Source organism: Triturus cristatus, chromosome 10, assembly GCF_964204655.1.
Source record: "Triturus cristatus chromosome 10, aTriCri1.1, whole genome shotgun sequence".
In the NCBI taxonomy this organism is placed as follows: domain Eukaryota; kingdom Metazoa; phylum Chordata; class Amphibia; order Caudata; family Salamandridae; genus Triturus; species Triturus cristatus.
Genome location: NC_140593.1, coordinates 653121169 through 653137680, shown reverse-complemented (window position 1 = coordinate 653137680; position 16512 = coordinate 653121169). Strand labels below are relative to the sequence as shown.

The following is a 16512-nucleotide window of genomic DNA, read 5'->3' as shown; positions in this document are numbered from 1 at the left end:
GATCAACTAGGGGAAGAACAGTCTTTGGTAAATTGTGGGTGATCTGAAATTCTGGTGTGTCTTAAATATTGGGGTATGATTCTGCTCCTACGTGTCAATGTAGTTATGAAGGTGGTGAGCACCTCACTATGGGTTTGAAAGTGTGCCCAACAAGGCCCTGTGTTTTGTTGTACTTCTAGGGGCATCCCTTTACCCTGTCCCAGTATCATACAGTGTTCCACATAGCAATGAGAAGACCCAGGCCCAACTAGGTACGGGAGCCCTATGTACCACCCAGTTCCTCTACAAGTCCTGGAAGCACTGAGTTCAGGTAGATGCCATTCCAGGATTCTATATAGGATATGGGGTTCTCGCAACCAGTGCTCACTGGGCATCCACCATACAGAAGGGCTACAGCCGCCACTCCGGGGCCCATAGGAGGAGTAGACTGGCTCTTCTGGTATGTAGTACATTTTACAGAGGTATTTAAATTGAACTCATCGTAATCGGAGACAGATTAGCAGTACTCGAGGGCATCTTAGCTTCCCTCCATTCGCCTTCATCTACGGGCCCAGAGTCACACTGTGAGAAAGCAAAGCTGTCCTAGGTGGTCTGAAGAGTTTATTACCAGAGATGGAGTGTAATTCTAGGCAGTCCAGGGCATGTCGCAGCTGCAGGTAGCTGTAAAATTGGAAATTGTATTAAAAAGCATAATCCCCTTATAACAGTTAAAAAGACTTCATGTATTGTCCCTCCCAAAAATCTCCCAGCTTTGAGATACCACATCCTAGTGCTGTACAATCTGCTGTATCAGCCAACCACATACCCTGCCAGAATAGTGATTTCCACCTGAGTTTATTATTCCAGCCTATTTTTTTCAATACTTCGCCAACATGTGAAAGAGGATGTGGTTACTGTGGACAAGACTGGTACTACGCTGCCATTTTAGCAGTCAAAAAAGCAGGAAACAGGATGAGGTATCATTCAAATCATGGAAATATGGCTCTCCTGATGAAGGCCTGTGAGCTGGAACGCACAAAGAGAGATGTGCTGAAAGTCGCCAGGATATTGGAGACAAACGCGAAATGCATCATGCACTCCAGTTGCATCAGATTTATCAACTGTTGTTGGTATCAGGAGTTTGGATTTTCAGTTATAAATTGAATCTCAACAATCATGTCAATGCACATTTGAAGGGTCATTATCAAGACGTAGACCCAATTACTGAGGATTTTGCATTATTTATCAAATGAGATCCATGTTCATGTATGGGTTATGATAGATGTGATTGACTTATGTGTTTTTAGAGCTGTATATTTTTATATTTATGTACATGTTACATGTGCGGACAATACTTAAATATTGATAACACTTTCGTATTTTTGCTAATTCACTGTGTTCATGAGCTCTGTTAATTATGTAAATCTACACGTGTGAATCAGTAGATAAGGTTGCCTGAGGATTTACAGTTGACCCTGGGCGTAGTTTGCGTAGTAGCGCTACTTGAAGTGCACTTCGCAAGCTACGTGAGCTGCGTAGTGCGGTAGGGAAAATGCTGTTCGCACTGATTGCACAGTGCCGGATGCTTGTCCGTACTGTGCAATCATTGCAAACGGCATCTTGCACAGTGCAAGTGGTCGTTTTCTGCCGCTCAAGTAAATTTGTACTCCAGCGGCAGTTTTCTAAACGCGGACTGGTAGTTTCTCATCGCGAGCATACACGACCACTCGCAATGAGAAACCTGACCTCCCTGTGTTGATAATCTCCCCGGAAGGTTTATTTTCCACGCTCGTGATCATCAACTTGATGCTGCTGATCGCGAACGAGGAAAAAGTCTCGCCGGGATGTCATTTTGCTCGCTCGCGGTCGCCAACTTGATGTTGAGGACCGCGAGTAAGCGAAAAATGCCCGCTACGCTACGTGTTTTTGCACTGTGCTATGTGCAATTCACGTAGCGCGTAGTTGAGTAAATTACGCAAGCGTAGCGTAGTCCTACGCCCAGGGTTATTTACAGTACAGTTACTGTGGGCAATGTCATGGGCATTGTGGAGTCGTAAAAGAACCCCTTCAGAGCGGGTATACTTCCAATCTGTCAGCATCTCTTCCTTGTTGCCAAGTTATTGATCATAGTAAGCTGGAATACCCAACATTAAGGTTGCAAGTCAGGGAGGTCAAAGCTTCAGTCAGACTGATTGGATATCCTAGGCTGATGGCCGACTCCCATTTAATGGCGGCCATCAGAGTATACAGACACAAAGAACCTGTGGTAAATGTTGTACGGGTAGTTCGATGGGAATATAGCAGCCCTGCAAGTGTAATCAATTTAAATAATGCTATTCTTTTTAAAGATTTTGAAAGGAAAGATGTTCCATCTTTCTAAGTCTTCCTGCATCCCTTCTAGCAAAATGGGTCATGTTTAAATCCCAGTGCCATTTAGGCTTAATTTCAGTGCAGTCACCTTGATATTTGCTGTAGTTGGTCTAGATCTGCAGTGCAGTTTGCCAATTAGTAGCTTTAGAACCTCCTTGGACTAGGACTAGGGTATAGTTATCCCAGTTAATCCTAAACCCAGATTTATCACCATGTAGGGTATCTCCATTAGATTCTGCCTTGTCCATCAGGGGAGCCACATAAAAAACATATCATATACATAAAGCAATGTGGTCCTCCATATCTCTATTTCAATGGAAGCTCAGACCAGGTCATCACACCCAATCCTTTCTGCCAGGAGCTCAATGGCCAGTGCAAACAACAACAGCGAAAGGGAACAATCAGGTGTTCCTCTCAATAGAGAAAGGTTTGGAGAGCACAATATTAATTCTAACTTAAACCCAGGGAGAGTGGTACAGAACTGGTATGTAGGAGAGAAGTCTAGGGCCAAGGCACCCTTCTCAAGGTCCTGTATGAGCAATTTCCTACTAATAGAGTCAATGGTTTATTCAAAATCTACTAAAAATGTGCTAGGGCCAGAGAATATGTGTGGTCGGGATAGGGCAAGTTGCAATCATCTAAGACAGTGCCTACTGCTGGGGCCATGAAATAAAACCATTTTAATGTTGGTATGTTGGTGCAGGGAGGTTATGACACATTAACTGGTTGGCGAGGACATTGTGCTACAATTTTGGTTCTGAATTTATAAGGGATTTTGGGCGATATGACGAACATTACTGCAGGACCTTGCTGGATTTTAACAGGGGCAAAACAGTACTGCCTCTCCAGTCTAGTGGGAGGAAGCCTTTCGGAGGTGCATCACTGAATACATCTAAAAGATGAGGCATCAGGAGGGTTTTACATTTCTTAAAGAATTTAATAGGAAAGCTGTTTGGGCAAGGAGTCTTGCCCGACTGCATCCTACTTATTGCGTCAAGAACTTCAACAGGGTGTATGAGAAGATCTAAATGTTTGTGCTAGGGATTTGACAGAGCTCATGCTGAGAGTTCTAGTAGTATGGATTTAACAGATTCTACCTCCGAACGGGGCCGTGCTATACATAGGGTTTTGTTGCAATCAGCAAAGATGAAAGCTACACCTGCACTTGACGACCCAAAGGGTCATATTCTGACAGAATAATCCTGGATGTAGCCTCGCAGTTGGTGAGCCAGTATAGCGATTTCCCCACTTTGTTCCCTAACCCATAGGTGTGATGTTGCAAGGGCAACATGGAAGTATAGCTGCGTCTACAAGCAAGTTGTCTCACGTGAATTTTTGTTGATTCATCTTGGGAGGAAGTGACTTTCTATTCTAGGGCAAGGACTTCTGTCTCTATGGTGGATGGTCTTCTCCCTTTTCTATGACAAATTGCATAGAAAAGTCTTAGCTTTCACACAAAGGGTTGCCTTAAGGGCTTCCCACAGTACTGCAACAGCAGCAACTGATCCCAATTTTTGTTGGAAATCTGCTTTTATTCATTTCTACAGGTGTATTGAGAAATCTGCATCTGTCATCCATGAGACTTTCAAATGCCATAGGAGGTAATGAACATGCCTTACTATGGCCCGAGATACTCGGAGGAAGTATCTGGGTCCCCATCATCCATTCATGTCTGTGCAGGGAGGAAAAGTGATCTAGGTGAGTAAAGGACTTGTGTAGTCTCTCTCAGGTGCTACGTACTCCAAACATCACACAGTTCCAGCAGGGCAATCTAGCCTGACAGGGCATCTGATTTATGGGCCACCCTTTGTTTTAGGACTCCAAGAATCCTAATCAGGATTCATAATAGATTGGAAAACACCACAATGATTATATTCCCTTGTGGGGTGTCACTGAGAAGGTTGGTTAAGTGTACTATCAGTTAGGGCTGATGGGGAGTACTCACTAAGGAACGTCCAGGAAGTACCGTCAAAAGGGCCAGTTACTATGATGCATTGTCCTAGAGTATCTGTATTTACTCTAGGGATCGTGATTGGGAAGGATTTATTTAATAGAACGGCCATTCTTCTATGGCTCTTATTGAAGACTGGGTATAAACACTGGAATATTTACATCTCCACAGTAAGCTGCAATCAGTGCCTAGGAGGTACGTGTTTGTAATAGAATGATCTCTGGGGAACAGTGTTAAATGTATTGCAACACAGCTCCTCATTTATTGCATTATTTGTGGAGTTTACATTCCAAGAGAAGTCACAGTATTTTGTCGGCTCAGTGTTACTCACCACTATTTGTGCTAAATGACTGTGCTAAAGGTTGAATTAATCAACCTGATCTGATCTGCGGTGGTGAGAAAACTGAAGCCTCGAAAATTGACAAAAAAACGACAACAAAAAACACAACTACCCTACCCTGTACATCTACCCAGGAAGTATGTCACCTAACAGACCAATAATATTAACAACTTCTACAAAGTTAAGGTTGTACACCTTATGTGTACATGCAACTCCGCACCTAGCCCCATTTGCCCAAGTATGAGAAATGTCTGCCAGTAGCATATTGCAACAGTGAATACAATACCGTCAGAGGACAAAGGTATACATCGAGGATATCTATTTGATTCTGATCTGAAATCTTGCTGCCCACCACTGAGTGATATCATATTGGTTGTATGAGGGTCTGAGTCAGAGGAGTTATGTGTCACTATTTGATTCTGATCTGAAATCTTGCTGCCCACCACGGAGTGATATCATATTGGTTGTATGAGGGTCTGAGTCAGAGGAGTTGTGGTAGATGTCTCAAGACTAGTGTGTAAGGAGGCTAAAGCAGTGGAAGAAGTGCACTGGAAGTACTGATGTGCTCCATATCCAATTTGTCTAATCATTTACCCATGGATACTCATGGGCCAAAGAGATCCTGGTTTGTTCCAACTTCTCTGTCATTGTCTGTTTCCATATTGACTCCATCTACGCCCCTAGGCTGCTATGAGCAACCCAGACCATAAGCGGCCATAATGCCTGCAATTGCAGTCGTCTTCAATTAGCTGCTCTGCGGGAGGAGAACATCACCGCGCCCTGCCCTAATGGCATTTGTGGGCTGGCTGAGAGGTTCTTTCTAGGCCACCCAATCCCATTCACTTTCACGTATGTCAAAGATGTAGGACTTCAACAGTTCTGCACTGCCGCGAGTGTCTGCAACCTCTGCAGACCTAGGCATAGGGTGAGAACATACAGCTGCGGCATTAATGGATGGTGGTGCTTCGCTGCGTCACTGCTCTATTGCCCCCTGACTGCGAAGTACAACACGACAACGTAGGCTGCTTTGAGAAGAGTAGGGTGCACTGGAGAGCTGGGAAGTGCATGGACTAGAGATACATACACATTGTTTACAAACCTAAGAAGCAGTAGATCCTGGTTAAGTGCCAAAGATCAACCCAGCACTCTCCTGCAGGAAACGTGAGCAGTGAGAATACACTGCCTTTGAAGGTGACAAGCACCACCAGGTACATAAACTGCAACTCAACTGCTGGGACCCAGTTCTAGAAACTTCTGAGGGTGCGGCGGCAGCACAGTTGGTGACGCAGCCAGGAACGCAGTTTGGGGAAAGCGGATAAAACCCAAATGCACCTCACGTTCTAAGCCAGGAGGACTGAAAGGACCTCACAGAACCCACAAAAAGACTCCGCTCAAGAAGTTGAAGCACAAGGTACGTCCACTCTAAAGGCAAAATTGCATGCTATGCAACAAAGCCTCCAAACAATAGATAGGAAAATAGACTCTCTAAACATAAGAATTTATGCCACGCTGGATAAGCAATAATCCAGGCTCACGGAGGCTGAGCAACAGATATCTACGGCGGAAGAGGAGCTTCAAACTGTGAATGCACAATGTTTCGATATGGAAAAAGTTTTGGCGGTAATCCAAGCAAAGAATGAAGATTTAGAAGTGGACTCAAGGCGTAATAACCTGTGTATCACCGGTATTCCAGTGTCTGCCATCACAGGTCGGATAGAACTTTTTGTTGAATATATGCTCACCACACTAGTCGGACAAGAAAATGTCTAACATACTGGTGGTAGAATAGGCTCACAGGTCTCTGGTGGCACAGCCGCCACCAGGGTCTACTCCGTGCCCCATTATTGCCCATTTGCTCAATTACTGCAACCGCAATGCAGTGCTCAGATTAGCACAGGAGAAGAAGGAACTTAATAATCAAGGATACCAGGTATCATTCTCCCCAGACTTCACCGCTATGGTGCAGGCAGCGAGGAGGGAATGTTTGCCCATTAAACGTCAACTCCAAAAAGCCGGAATTCTGTATGCAATTCTTTATCCTGCGCGCCTTTGCGTTGACCATGGAGGGCAATAAAACATCTGTGCAACTCCAAAGTCTGCTAAAGACTATCTGAAGGCGATTACAAAGCAGAGGCATTATCCACAGGTGGCAGATGGTGATGCAGAAGGCATGTAAAAGAAGAATGGAAGTCTAACTTGAAAAGGACCCAGACAATTAACCTAGAAGAGCTATACCACATTAACGCTGGGTGAATGACTGAGTGAACATGCATCTCCCAACCACTACTAGAGCCGCTGTAGGATGGCGGGCATATATCTGCTCGGCCACCTCCGTAATATTGGAGGGGTACTGGGACTTTGGCAACCCCCAAGACAGTGCACCCCGAATGATGATGATAAGTAAGATGACTGTATTTTCATTGTTATGGGATGTCAATTGCAATTTGCTGCGACACTTTTCAGGGGAATGTGTCTTTTGCATGATTGGGATGCCTAAGTGGGTTGATGGGAGGAGTAAGGGATTGTTATTGCCTCAGCACAATAGTGCTTAAAGCGGTTGACACGCACATGCTGAGGGTAATTAGAATGACATCTCTCTTGCATGACGGGAAGAGATGGACCCCAAACGTTAAGTACAATTTCACTCATGACCTGGAATGGGAGGGGGCTCATTGACTACCGTAAGACGTGACAGGTAAAGGCATACTTAGACCATTCTCTAGGAGACGCACTTGACGAAGCAGAAGGAGGCACCATAGATATGAGATGGGCGGCGGTTCAGCTGGCCTTCTCCTACTCATCGTACTCATGGGGGGTGCAGACTTTAATTAAAAAAAGGTGTCCCCTTTGCTACTGCCTATTCGGCTACATACGATCAGGGTAGAGTTGCCATAATACAAGGTAACCTGTGCGGGTCCTTGGTCACTCTTGTGAATGTTTGTGGGCTGCATACAGATGACCCTGAATTTTACATTAACATATGGAACAAATTATGATCCCTACCGATGTCAGAAGTAATATGGGGTGGGGCGGGGCAGAAATAGAGCCCCTATGAGATGGGTCATCACAGAGTGGAGGGCAGACTCAGCAGTCAGCCTGAGTCATAAGGGACGGACTGGAAGAATTTGGTATGTTGGACCTGTGGCGTGTAAGGAACCCAGACAGACGTGAGGGCAATTTCAACTCATATGTGCACTCATCTTAGTGCCACCTAGACTACTGGTTGGTGATGGTGGGGTTAAATGCCTGGGCAATAGATGTAAAACATCTAGCTAGGACCCTAGCTAACCACAAACCAGAAGCACCAGATATTGTGGCGCAATCACACACACACACACACACAAGGCAATTCACGTGGAGGTTCAAAGCTAAGGAGCTAGTAAAAGGGGCTTGGAAGGTCTGCTATCACTACACTGATTTCCTTACAGTTCTAGTGAGCTGTTGTCACCACTCCTCTTGCTCAACAGCACTCCCAGCGGATTCTTGTCTCTCATGGTGTTCCAAGACATAGTTCAGATTAATAAGCTTTTGCAGTTTTGTCACAGGGTCCTGATCTCATTTCTTGTTAGATTGAGACCCTGCAAGGGATGTATTAGGGAAGGGAACAAAGCAAGTCTCCCCCTGCTCTGTTCTACAGTACGATTCAGAGGTGTCTTTTTACACCTGAAGCATCCTATCGCAGCCACAGCCGTCCAGGTCAGGCCCCAGCACGGGCACAAGCAGCCAAGGGAGCCCCTTAATGTCTCACTGACTTGCCTTCAGCTAACAGGTAAAGGTAGCATATTTTGCCAGCATGGTTCAAGAAAAATCACAACAGGCTATGCCTGATTCAAGAACATGGACTGGAAGGGGAAGATGTAGGCAGAAAAAGGCAAGATGCAGTAGAGGATATGAACTTACATCTAGACCTGCTGTCTTTGGAGAGAGGAAACCAGGTTGGAGTTGCGTCGTTGGCTCAACAGCCTATGATTCTGGGCAAATCGCTTCATTTCCCCATGCCTACAAAATAATATGAATCTAACCTTGTGTAATGTAACTGGTGCTCATGTAAAGCGATCCAATGCACTTGGGCCGAGTTTGCGGTATAAACAACAGCAAGAAAAAGTGGGAATATAAGAATTAGACAGCAGGAAGAGCATTACGGCATTTACTGAAGTGCTCATTGGAAAAAGAGAGCATGCCAAAGCATTAATTTGCAGCTGATACATTCACATAAACCATGCATTCACAGCATGCATGGCAGAACTCCTGGACAAGAGTCAGGAATTTACAGCAGAAGGAAGGAGTAATTAACTTTGACACTTGTGCCCATTTCATCCAACACTGCTTGCATGCAATACACCTTCTACATCTATTGGCTGCACTACTCAATGCCAACATGTTAAAAGAATGTGTTGCAATCTCAGCATTTTACATTTTTGGTCTGGTCCCATGTGGAAGAGCCAAGGTAAAATTGAATAAGACTTCCACCCTTCTGTAAACACTGACAAGCTAAAGAGAACAGAGTATAATGCTACTAAGAGGGAATCCCAAGGGTTAGAAGGTCTTTGGTCATCCATGTCCACCTATCACTTTCTGTTGAGCATTATTTACTTGCATAAGACAAGGCTGACCAGTTCGACACCTTCTCTTTGCAGACTTGCTTACTGTCCTCAAGTGAACCAGTCTCTCAGGAGGCATGTACATACCATCTGCATTGCTATGAAGGCTATGGCTCCCAAGAGTGCCTCAGTTAGCAAAGCCTATGGTGGGCTAACAAAAAGCCATGAACGAAAGTAAAGAAGACTGTGGTAGAGTCCTACAAGGGGTCATTGCAGCGCAGCATTAAGAACTCTTCTCCAGCTTTAGAAAGGGCTCTAAATAGATAGCCACACCAGGCTGACTGGGGTAACAGGGAAGAGCAGCAAGTGAGGATAGCTTTGTATCACTTTGTATCAAGGTATTAACCTGGGTCTAGATATAGCACAGACTTTGAAACTCTTATTTTAATGCTTACCACTACAGATTACCGCTATCTTTGGAGGAACAACTGCAGCAATTTGAAAACACAGGCAGTAAATCCACTCCCGGCCTAAGTAAAATACCAATTTTCCTGAGCACATAGATCATTGCACTGGCTACAAATGGCAAACGGCATTAGAATTAAAAGAGCTTGCCTGGTCTGACCGTCAGTCATATAATTCTATCAGAGAGCTCGGATAATAACAAGACCCTCCGAAAATGTGCACCCTCTCTACTTGGGCAGATGTTCCTTCTTGGCGCTTGCCTCTCTAACTTGGGATACACTGCTGACAGACTTTAGATTATAACCCTTTGTAACTAGCTTTAGGAAAAAACTGAAGACCAACATGTTTGCTGAGGCATTTTTTAAGTGTCGCCTAGACACTGCATAAACTATGCTGCAAGACATGTAATTTACAATTCAGTGTGATTATAACTCCTCCACAGCATACTATTAGTTTTCATGATCACTCTCATTTGCAATTTTTCAATTGCTTAGCTCCTGTAGGCTTCCCTTCCTTTCTGATCTTAGCACCTCCCTGGAGCATGGATCAAGTATGTGTTCTTCCTAGTCTTTGTTATTTCTTGTCCTTTTGCAACACAATACTTTTTATTCTATAAGCGTTTCGGTATTATTCCTGGATGTGCAGTGTGCTTTCCTACTTTTAACACAAGCATACAGCTGCCTATTTACGTTGCACCCAATCTGCCATTTCTATTGACGCTTTGGTTACTTACACCTACAACAGTACTACTCTACGCCACTCTACGTTACTCTATTCCACTCTATTCTACATCTCTCCATGGCAAGCTACGCTACACCACTCTACAATATAGCAGTCTACAGCACTCCACACAAAGCTACTCCACGCAGCTCCACGCCACTCTATACTAATGTAACATGAAAGACTGTGAATAAAATCATATAGGACTCCGCTCGGAAACCCAAATTCACCAAGCGTTCCAAGCCCTTTCACGTTACACTATTTTGGATTTGTCTGTTTGGTTGTTGCCTTTGTCTGAAATGGATTATTATGGACAGCTCCACCCCCGGTTTCTGTCAGCAGACTCACTAAACTTGCCTCCGATATATGTCTTTTTTACGTGGGGACAGTTTTTAAATGCATGGTTTGGGATTTGCCACATTAGCAGTTACGCAGAGCGTTTTTTTTTGTTTTTTTTATTGCTGAAGATCATAGCAGATTGGTATTAGTTTATTTTTGGGTGATAGTATTGGTCACACTTGTGAACCTGTCTATTTGGCGACCGTGAGGTAAATTTCATTATGTAACCTTATATATGTTGATGGAGTTCCTTTCTCCCTGAAGGGAACACCTTTGCCAAAATGTATTGGAGCGGAGCATGAAGTACACCGTGATTATGACAGGAGCAACGTGGTCATGATTTCCTAAAAATGTGAATTAACATTGCTTACTTCTTTTCTTCATATGTTCAATGATCAAATTATTTTGGATGGAAACGACCTACGTTTAAAATAGTTGAATAATAAATATTCCAAGTTAAAACATTGTGAAACAAGATAAGGCTCCCAGTTTTCTGGTATTTATTTTTTTAACCTTTCCCACTGTATTTATCCATATTTATTGTTTGGCCGTCTTATGTGTAGTTATCCATATCTATTTTGAGAATAAATTGAGCAGTAAAATTTTATATTTCCATGTTCATTCAACTCTTGGACATGCACTCGTTCATGGATGCCTACACATTGTAGCAAATTATGCAGCTGCGTATAGCAAAATACTACACTCACAGGTGCATATTAGCGTTATACTACAAATATATGTTAATATATGCCTGTATTTAAGGAAATCTCATCCTGTTTTTTCACACTCCATGCTATCTTCTCAGCTTTTGCCTGGAATTCATAAAATACAGCATGGAGAGTCTCTAACCAGAAGCACCATTTTCAGCATTTTTCCTCTTTTAAAAATAAATACAGAAAGGAAACACATTGTTTTCTGTTTGTATTTATCTGTAAAAACAGAAAATCGGAAGCTTTAATCATGATACATTTCTTTAGGATTTTCCCTAGAAATGTATATGGTTAGTCTGTATACAGCACCATTTACAGTTTCTACTGGGGTGTTCTGGAGCAGAGGACATATAGCTGCACCACCAAAAATTTGTGGGCTATTGTAATTTTGTGTCCAAGAGGATAAAGTTTGAATAAGTTTATGTTTTAATGAGGGCAATTCAGGTTTCTTTTTTTTTTTTTTTTTTAAACAATTTCCTGTATGGTTAAGCACTTGAATATAGGGCTCGATAGGCACCCATTTAAAGTCCGTTTTTAAATGACTGGTGGATCTGAGACCCAGCAGGATCCGGCCCACTTAAAGCCCTGGGAATAGTGACATGTATATTTAGGTGCTATAACATCCCAACCTGTGACAGAAAGCATTGTGGATAACTAAGTTATTAGTTTTTAAAAAAATGACAAGCCATGTGATAGGCTGCTACGGCTGAAAAAATATATAATACACACACTATAAAAGATAGGCTGCAAACAGTACTAAAGAGGCTGATGCAAAATGTGCAAAAATTCAATGTTTTTAGACTGTGTCTATTGCAAAATTTTTCTAGGTTTCCGCTGAAAAGATGCATTCCAGAACTGGTATCACCCTTACAGTGCCTCTTAAAAAGAATAAGTATCACCATGAAGCTTCAAATGATGCCATCAGGTAAAGCCTATATTGGCTCCCAAGAAGCCTTGAAATGTTCTGATTAACCAACTGCACCCATGTTCATATCTTTGATATAACAGGCACCCTGGGGAAAAGGCTTTCTTATTCTTTAGATGTCTGTTTCTTCACTCTCTTGACAGTACAGAAGACCTCCTCCATGACTGGTATCATACAATCTGAAACAGTAATTGTTTTAACAAACCTTACGGAAACCGTTTTGATAAAATCAAAAAAGGTTAGAAATGTAGTTTCCAATACACACTGCCCACTTTGACCGCTAGCAATACCAGAAAACTAGCAGCTAGCTTTCGAAAGTCTAACCTGCTAAGCATTACCATAAGATTAATTTCCATATTTCCACTGTGAGTTATCTGTGTGACCGTTCCGCGTAATTATTAATTTGCCACACTTACCAGACCTTTCATCCGCTTCATACTTTACAGCTTGACAAAAGTCTTTTTCTAGATAAAAAAAGTTACTAAAATATTTTCGCTCTGAGCAAAACACAGAGCCAGAATATTCTCAAACAATTGGTGGTTACCTTCAGCTACTTATTGCTATATTGAGGCACTAAAACTTGTAAGAATTTTACAGTGGTGATGTTAATATCCTCAAGGGATGGACCGAGAAATGTGGGGTGGAAGAAGAATACGTTTGTCTGCCACTAGAAATAAAACCTTAACAATTTTCAAATAGGGTGGTCAGAATTGTGTGATTAAAATATGTGGACTCACTATTCAGGCAAACACGTTTAAATCACAAGCACTGTTCAGAAATTTTGAGTTATATCAATAAGATACTCACAGTTTAGAATTATTCCATGCATTCTGTATATCTTCAAGCTACAATTTGTGAACCCTTAAGGGCATCCTAATGAAAAACCTGTATAATAGGCAGTGGTTGGCGGGGATAAGGCAAGGCAGTGGGTGGATGCAAATAGACACTCATGTAATTCTGCCCATTAGCGTTCTACACAGTATTGCGAATTATGTAGGGAACGTGGTCTTGTACTACACTAAGAAAACCCTAGAAGCACCATGCCCACAAGAAGAGGTGACAGTATCTTGTATAACTATGTACACAAGACTGCTTCAGGTAAAAGGGCTGGAGGCCTGTCCAAGGAAGAGACAGGAGAATAAAGGGGGGGCGAGACAGGTCAGAATCACCAGCATTTTCCACACAGTTGGAATCTAATCAGGGTCAGGGGTGAAACAGTCCATAGGAGGGACGCTATATTTTTTTTGTTAAAGTCTGGTACATATTCCCCCACTCGGACCTATCCTGGGAAGGGGGGGGGGGATTATGAATTCATATACGTCACCCCTTTCAATTACACTGGTGCTGGCATGGCTGTTGTTGACCGTGCCTCTTTCTGGTATGAATAACTATAGGTATCCTAATCAATTGAAATGTACCAACATGGTGGCTCATGAATTATGGTGAAGTCCGATAGTCAAGAGGATAATCTCACTGAAGCGAATCGAATTTGCAACATTTCAATACCGTGTCACAGGTTTGCAGAGAAGGTAACCCTGGTGAAGTCCATGGAGGCGTGCTGCTTTTGAGGTGGATGATAAACATAATGTAAAAGCTGTTGCTATCCTCTAAGTGAGGATGAGAAGCACAGTGAAGTATTCATCCAACAAATATTAATGCGGCGGTGGCATTCTAGCCCGCTATAGGGACCGTGTCCGTGACAAACTGGGGAAGGTGGTTAATGTTCAACATGCCTATTGGCGGCCTATTTTATCACAATGATGAGACACTTTATTGGGAGAGCTGTAACTGAGGAAGACGTCACCTGAATGTGTGAATATGAAGAGGCAGCTGTGATCAGCAGGAGTGGGAGCTACCTGGGGATGTGATACAGGGCTTGGGGAAAGGTGCTGGGAACGTGGGCTGTTCCACGGCGTGTGGTCACAGTTTAGGGGCGGGGCAGAGGGGGTGGGGGTTGCACCACGCAAGGGACAGATTCTTCGGAATGGCTGTTACCACAATAATAGACAGTTCCTAGGATAGAATAGGCTGCTGGGTTGGAGAAAAATAGTACACGGATGCAATGAATTAATAGTATAGTTTGAGGGAGAAGAGTCACATCCCCTCGCACGCTTACCAGAACACTCCGCTCAGTGCCGGTCGCTGAAGCCGCAAGGGAAGCCATTGTCCAGCGTCAATGACAGCCTGAGACAAACTGACTGAATACAGTCAGCTGCAGCAGCCGCCAGACAAGCAAATCCGCCCACTAACCAGCCCCGCCTTTGCACGAGAGAGAGCAGCGCCCAGCTCCAACACTATAGGGCAGAACTCTTGTCACTCGTAGACCATGCTCGGGTCACATTAACCTGTCAGTTGCCCCGCCCACAACATCTCTACTAACTGAAGAAACGCTCGCCAGTCTTCTTAGTTAAGAACTACTTTCGCTCACACGACATGTAACCATAACATTGGTAAGCACTTAAACGCACACACAAAGACGTTCTGCATCACCCTCCACCCCACGCAGTGTACAAGTATAAAGAAATACTACTCTGCATAGAAGCTACGCCCACCCGTTGTCACGTTATTGGAAGATACCCCGAAGACGTCACATAACAAAGCGATGCAACAAGCTTCCACGCGATTGGGTACAACCTTGTATTTCTATGCACGGTACAGCGGTTTTAACTTCTTTTTGTGGGGTTTGTGGATTTACTTGGAGGCTACATTTTGAGTTTTATGTGATAAATATCTAAAAAGTGCTCTGCAAAAACATAACGTTTCTTTCAGTGACGTAACGAAACTTGAGGCGGCCCCCCTGCAGGATACGTGGAAGGGGCCCCTCCGGACTCAATCAGGAGCTCTACAGCCAGGGTATTGTGCTGATAGGGCCCTTGGAGTCGTCCCCCCCCCCCCCCCACGTGACGGGTGCCTATGTTAGGCCACTGGCTGGTGCTCCTGCTACCCTCTCCTTTACGGTGGCTGCTCCTTGGTCTCTGACCTTGGAGCCAGACATGGCCTCATTCCAGTAGTGCCTGGTTACCTCGTCTCTTCTTGTGACACTATACTTCCAGCAGGAACCCAAGCATTTCTAAATGCTTCTGCTGGCACAATGCAGGCCCTTCACTGCTGTTTTCTTACACTCTAAGCTATGGCTGATTTGGATGGAGAGGCCATGTAGGAAGCTGGCTCTGTATAGACTATACCAAAGTGAGGTATAGTGTACACAGAGTCCAGTGGAACTCCCAAGGTAGGCACAGGTAAAGTTAGATAGCACCTTACTCTCTATTTGTGGTAGTGTGGTCGAGCAGTAAGGATTTATCAGAGGACAGTGTTAAGCATTTGTTGTACACACTCAGTCAGCATGTGATTTCACACACTCAAAGACTGAACTTCAGACCAATTGTTTTGTATAAAAATATTATTTTAGTTCTTTTATTTTCTAGAACCAAGCAAGCCTGGCACAGGTAAGCAATAAATACTAGACAGTAGTAATGAAGTTTGTAAATAGTTTGAATTGAAATTGTATATGCACTTTGTTTTGACTTACAGTATTGTCACTGAGAAATGCAATGCTTTGTAGAATACAGTACATATACTTTGAATGGGCTTTTTAGGTAAATTACAGGTAAGTTACTTTTGAGATTACTTTTCTTACACAGTATAGTATACCTGGATACTACACTGGAACATTTCTTGAAAACAGGTCAGTAAAATCGTTTTTGCTAGTTCGCACAATTTTGAAGAATTTCTTTAGATTTCCCATTGCCACACTTTTAGAAACGTTTCATAGAAAAACAGTCAATGGTATCCTATGGAGGAAAATAGTGTTAACAGTTCAAAGGTAAGTACTTTGTTGTGGGAGTTGGTATTCTGGGGTTAGACTCAGTGGTCCCCCTGGGTCAAGGATGCACTCTTGTTGCACCCTCAGCAGTACAAGGGTGGCCGGGTGCAGAGTGCTGAGGCCCAATGTTATCCAATGGGGGATAGGGGGCCTCCAGTTGGTGGCTGCTGACGAGCAGGCCACTGGGTTGTGGGAGCAAAGCTCCTGGACTTAAGCTCAGGGCAAATGGGGGTTTAGGCAAGCACAAGAGATGCACCCTCAGCGGCTCTGGGGCGGCCGGGTGCAGAGTGCTGTTTTGGCATCGGAAGCGATGTAGCTTCAGTGGGGAGTCTCCAGGAGCATCACTGCT

General features: G+C 43.7%; 1 protein-coding gene across 2 annotated transcripts in view; it reads right to left on the bottom strand.

The window, feature by feature from the left end:
* The window catches only part of ROGDI (rogdi atypical leucine zipper), a 765793-nt gene that overhangs the window by 394541 nt on the left and 354740 nt on the right, over positions 1-16512 (bottom strand). The window contains exon 1 of one of the 2 annotated variants that reach the window (XM_085632219.1): positions 14457-14877. The exons of the other annotated variant lie outside the window; for it this stretch is intronic. Coding sequence (XP_085488345.1) covers positions 14457-14504 — 48 coding nt within the window. The 5' untranslated portion in view covers positions 14505-14877. Of the gene's footprint in view, positions 1-14456; positions 14878-16512 lie in introns of those variants that run through there. 2 annotated transcript variants of the gene reach the window in all.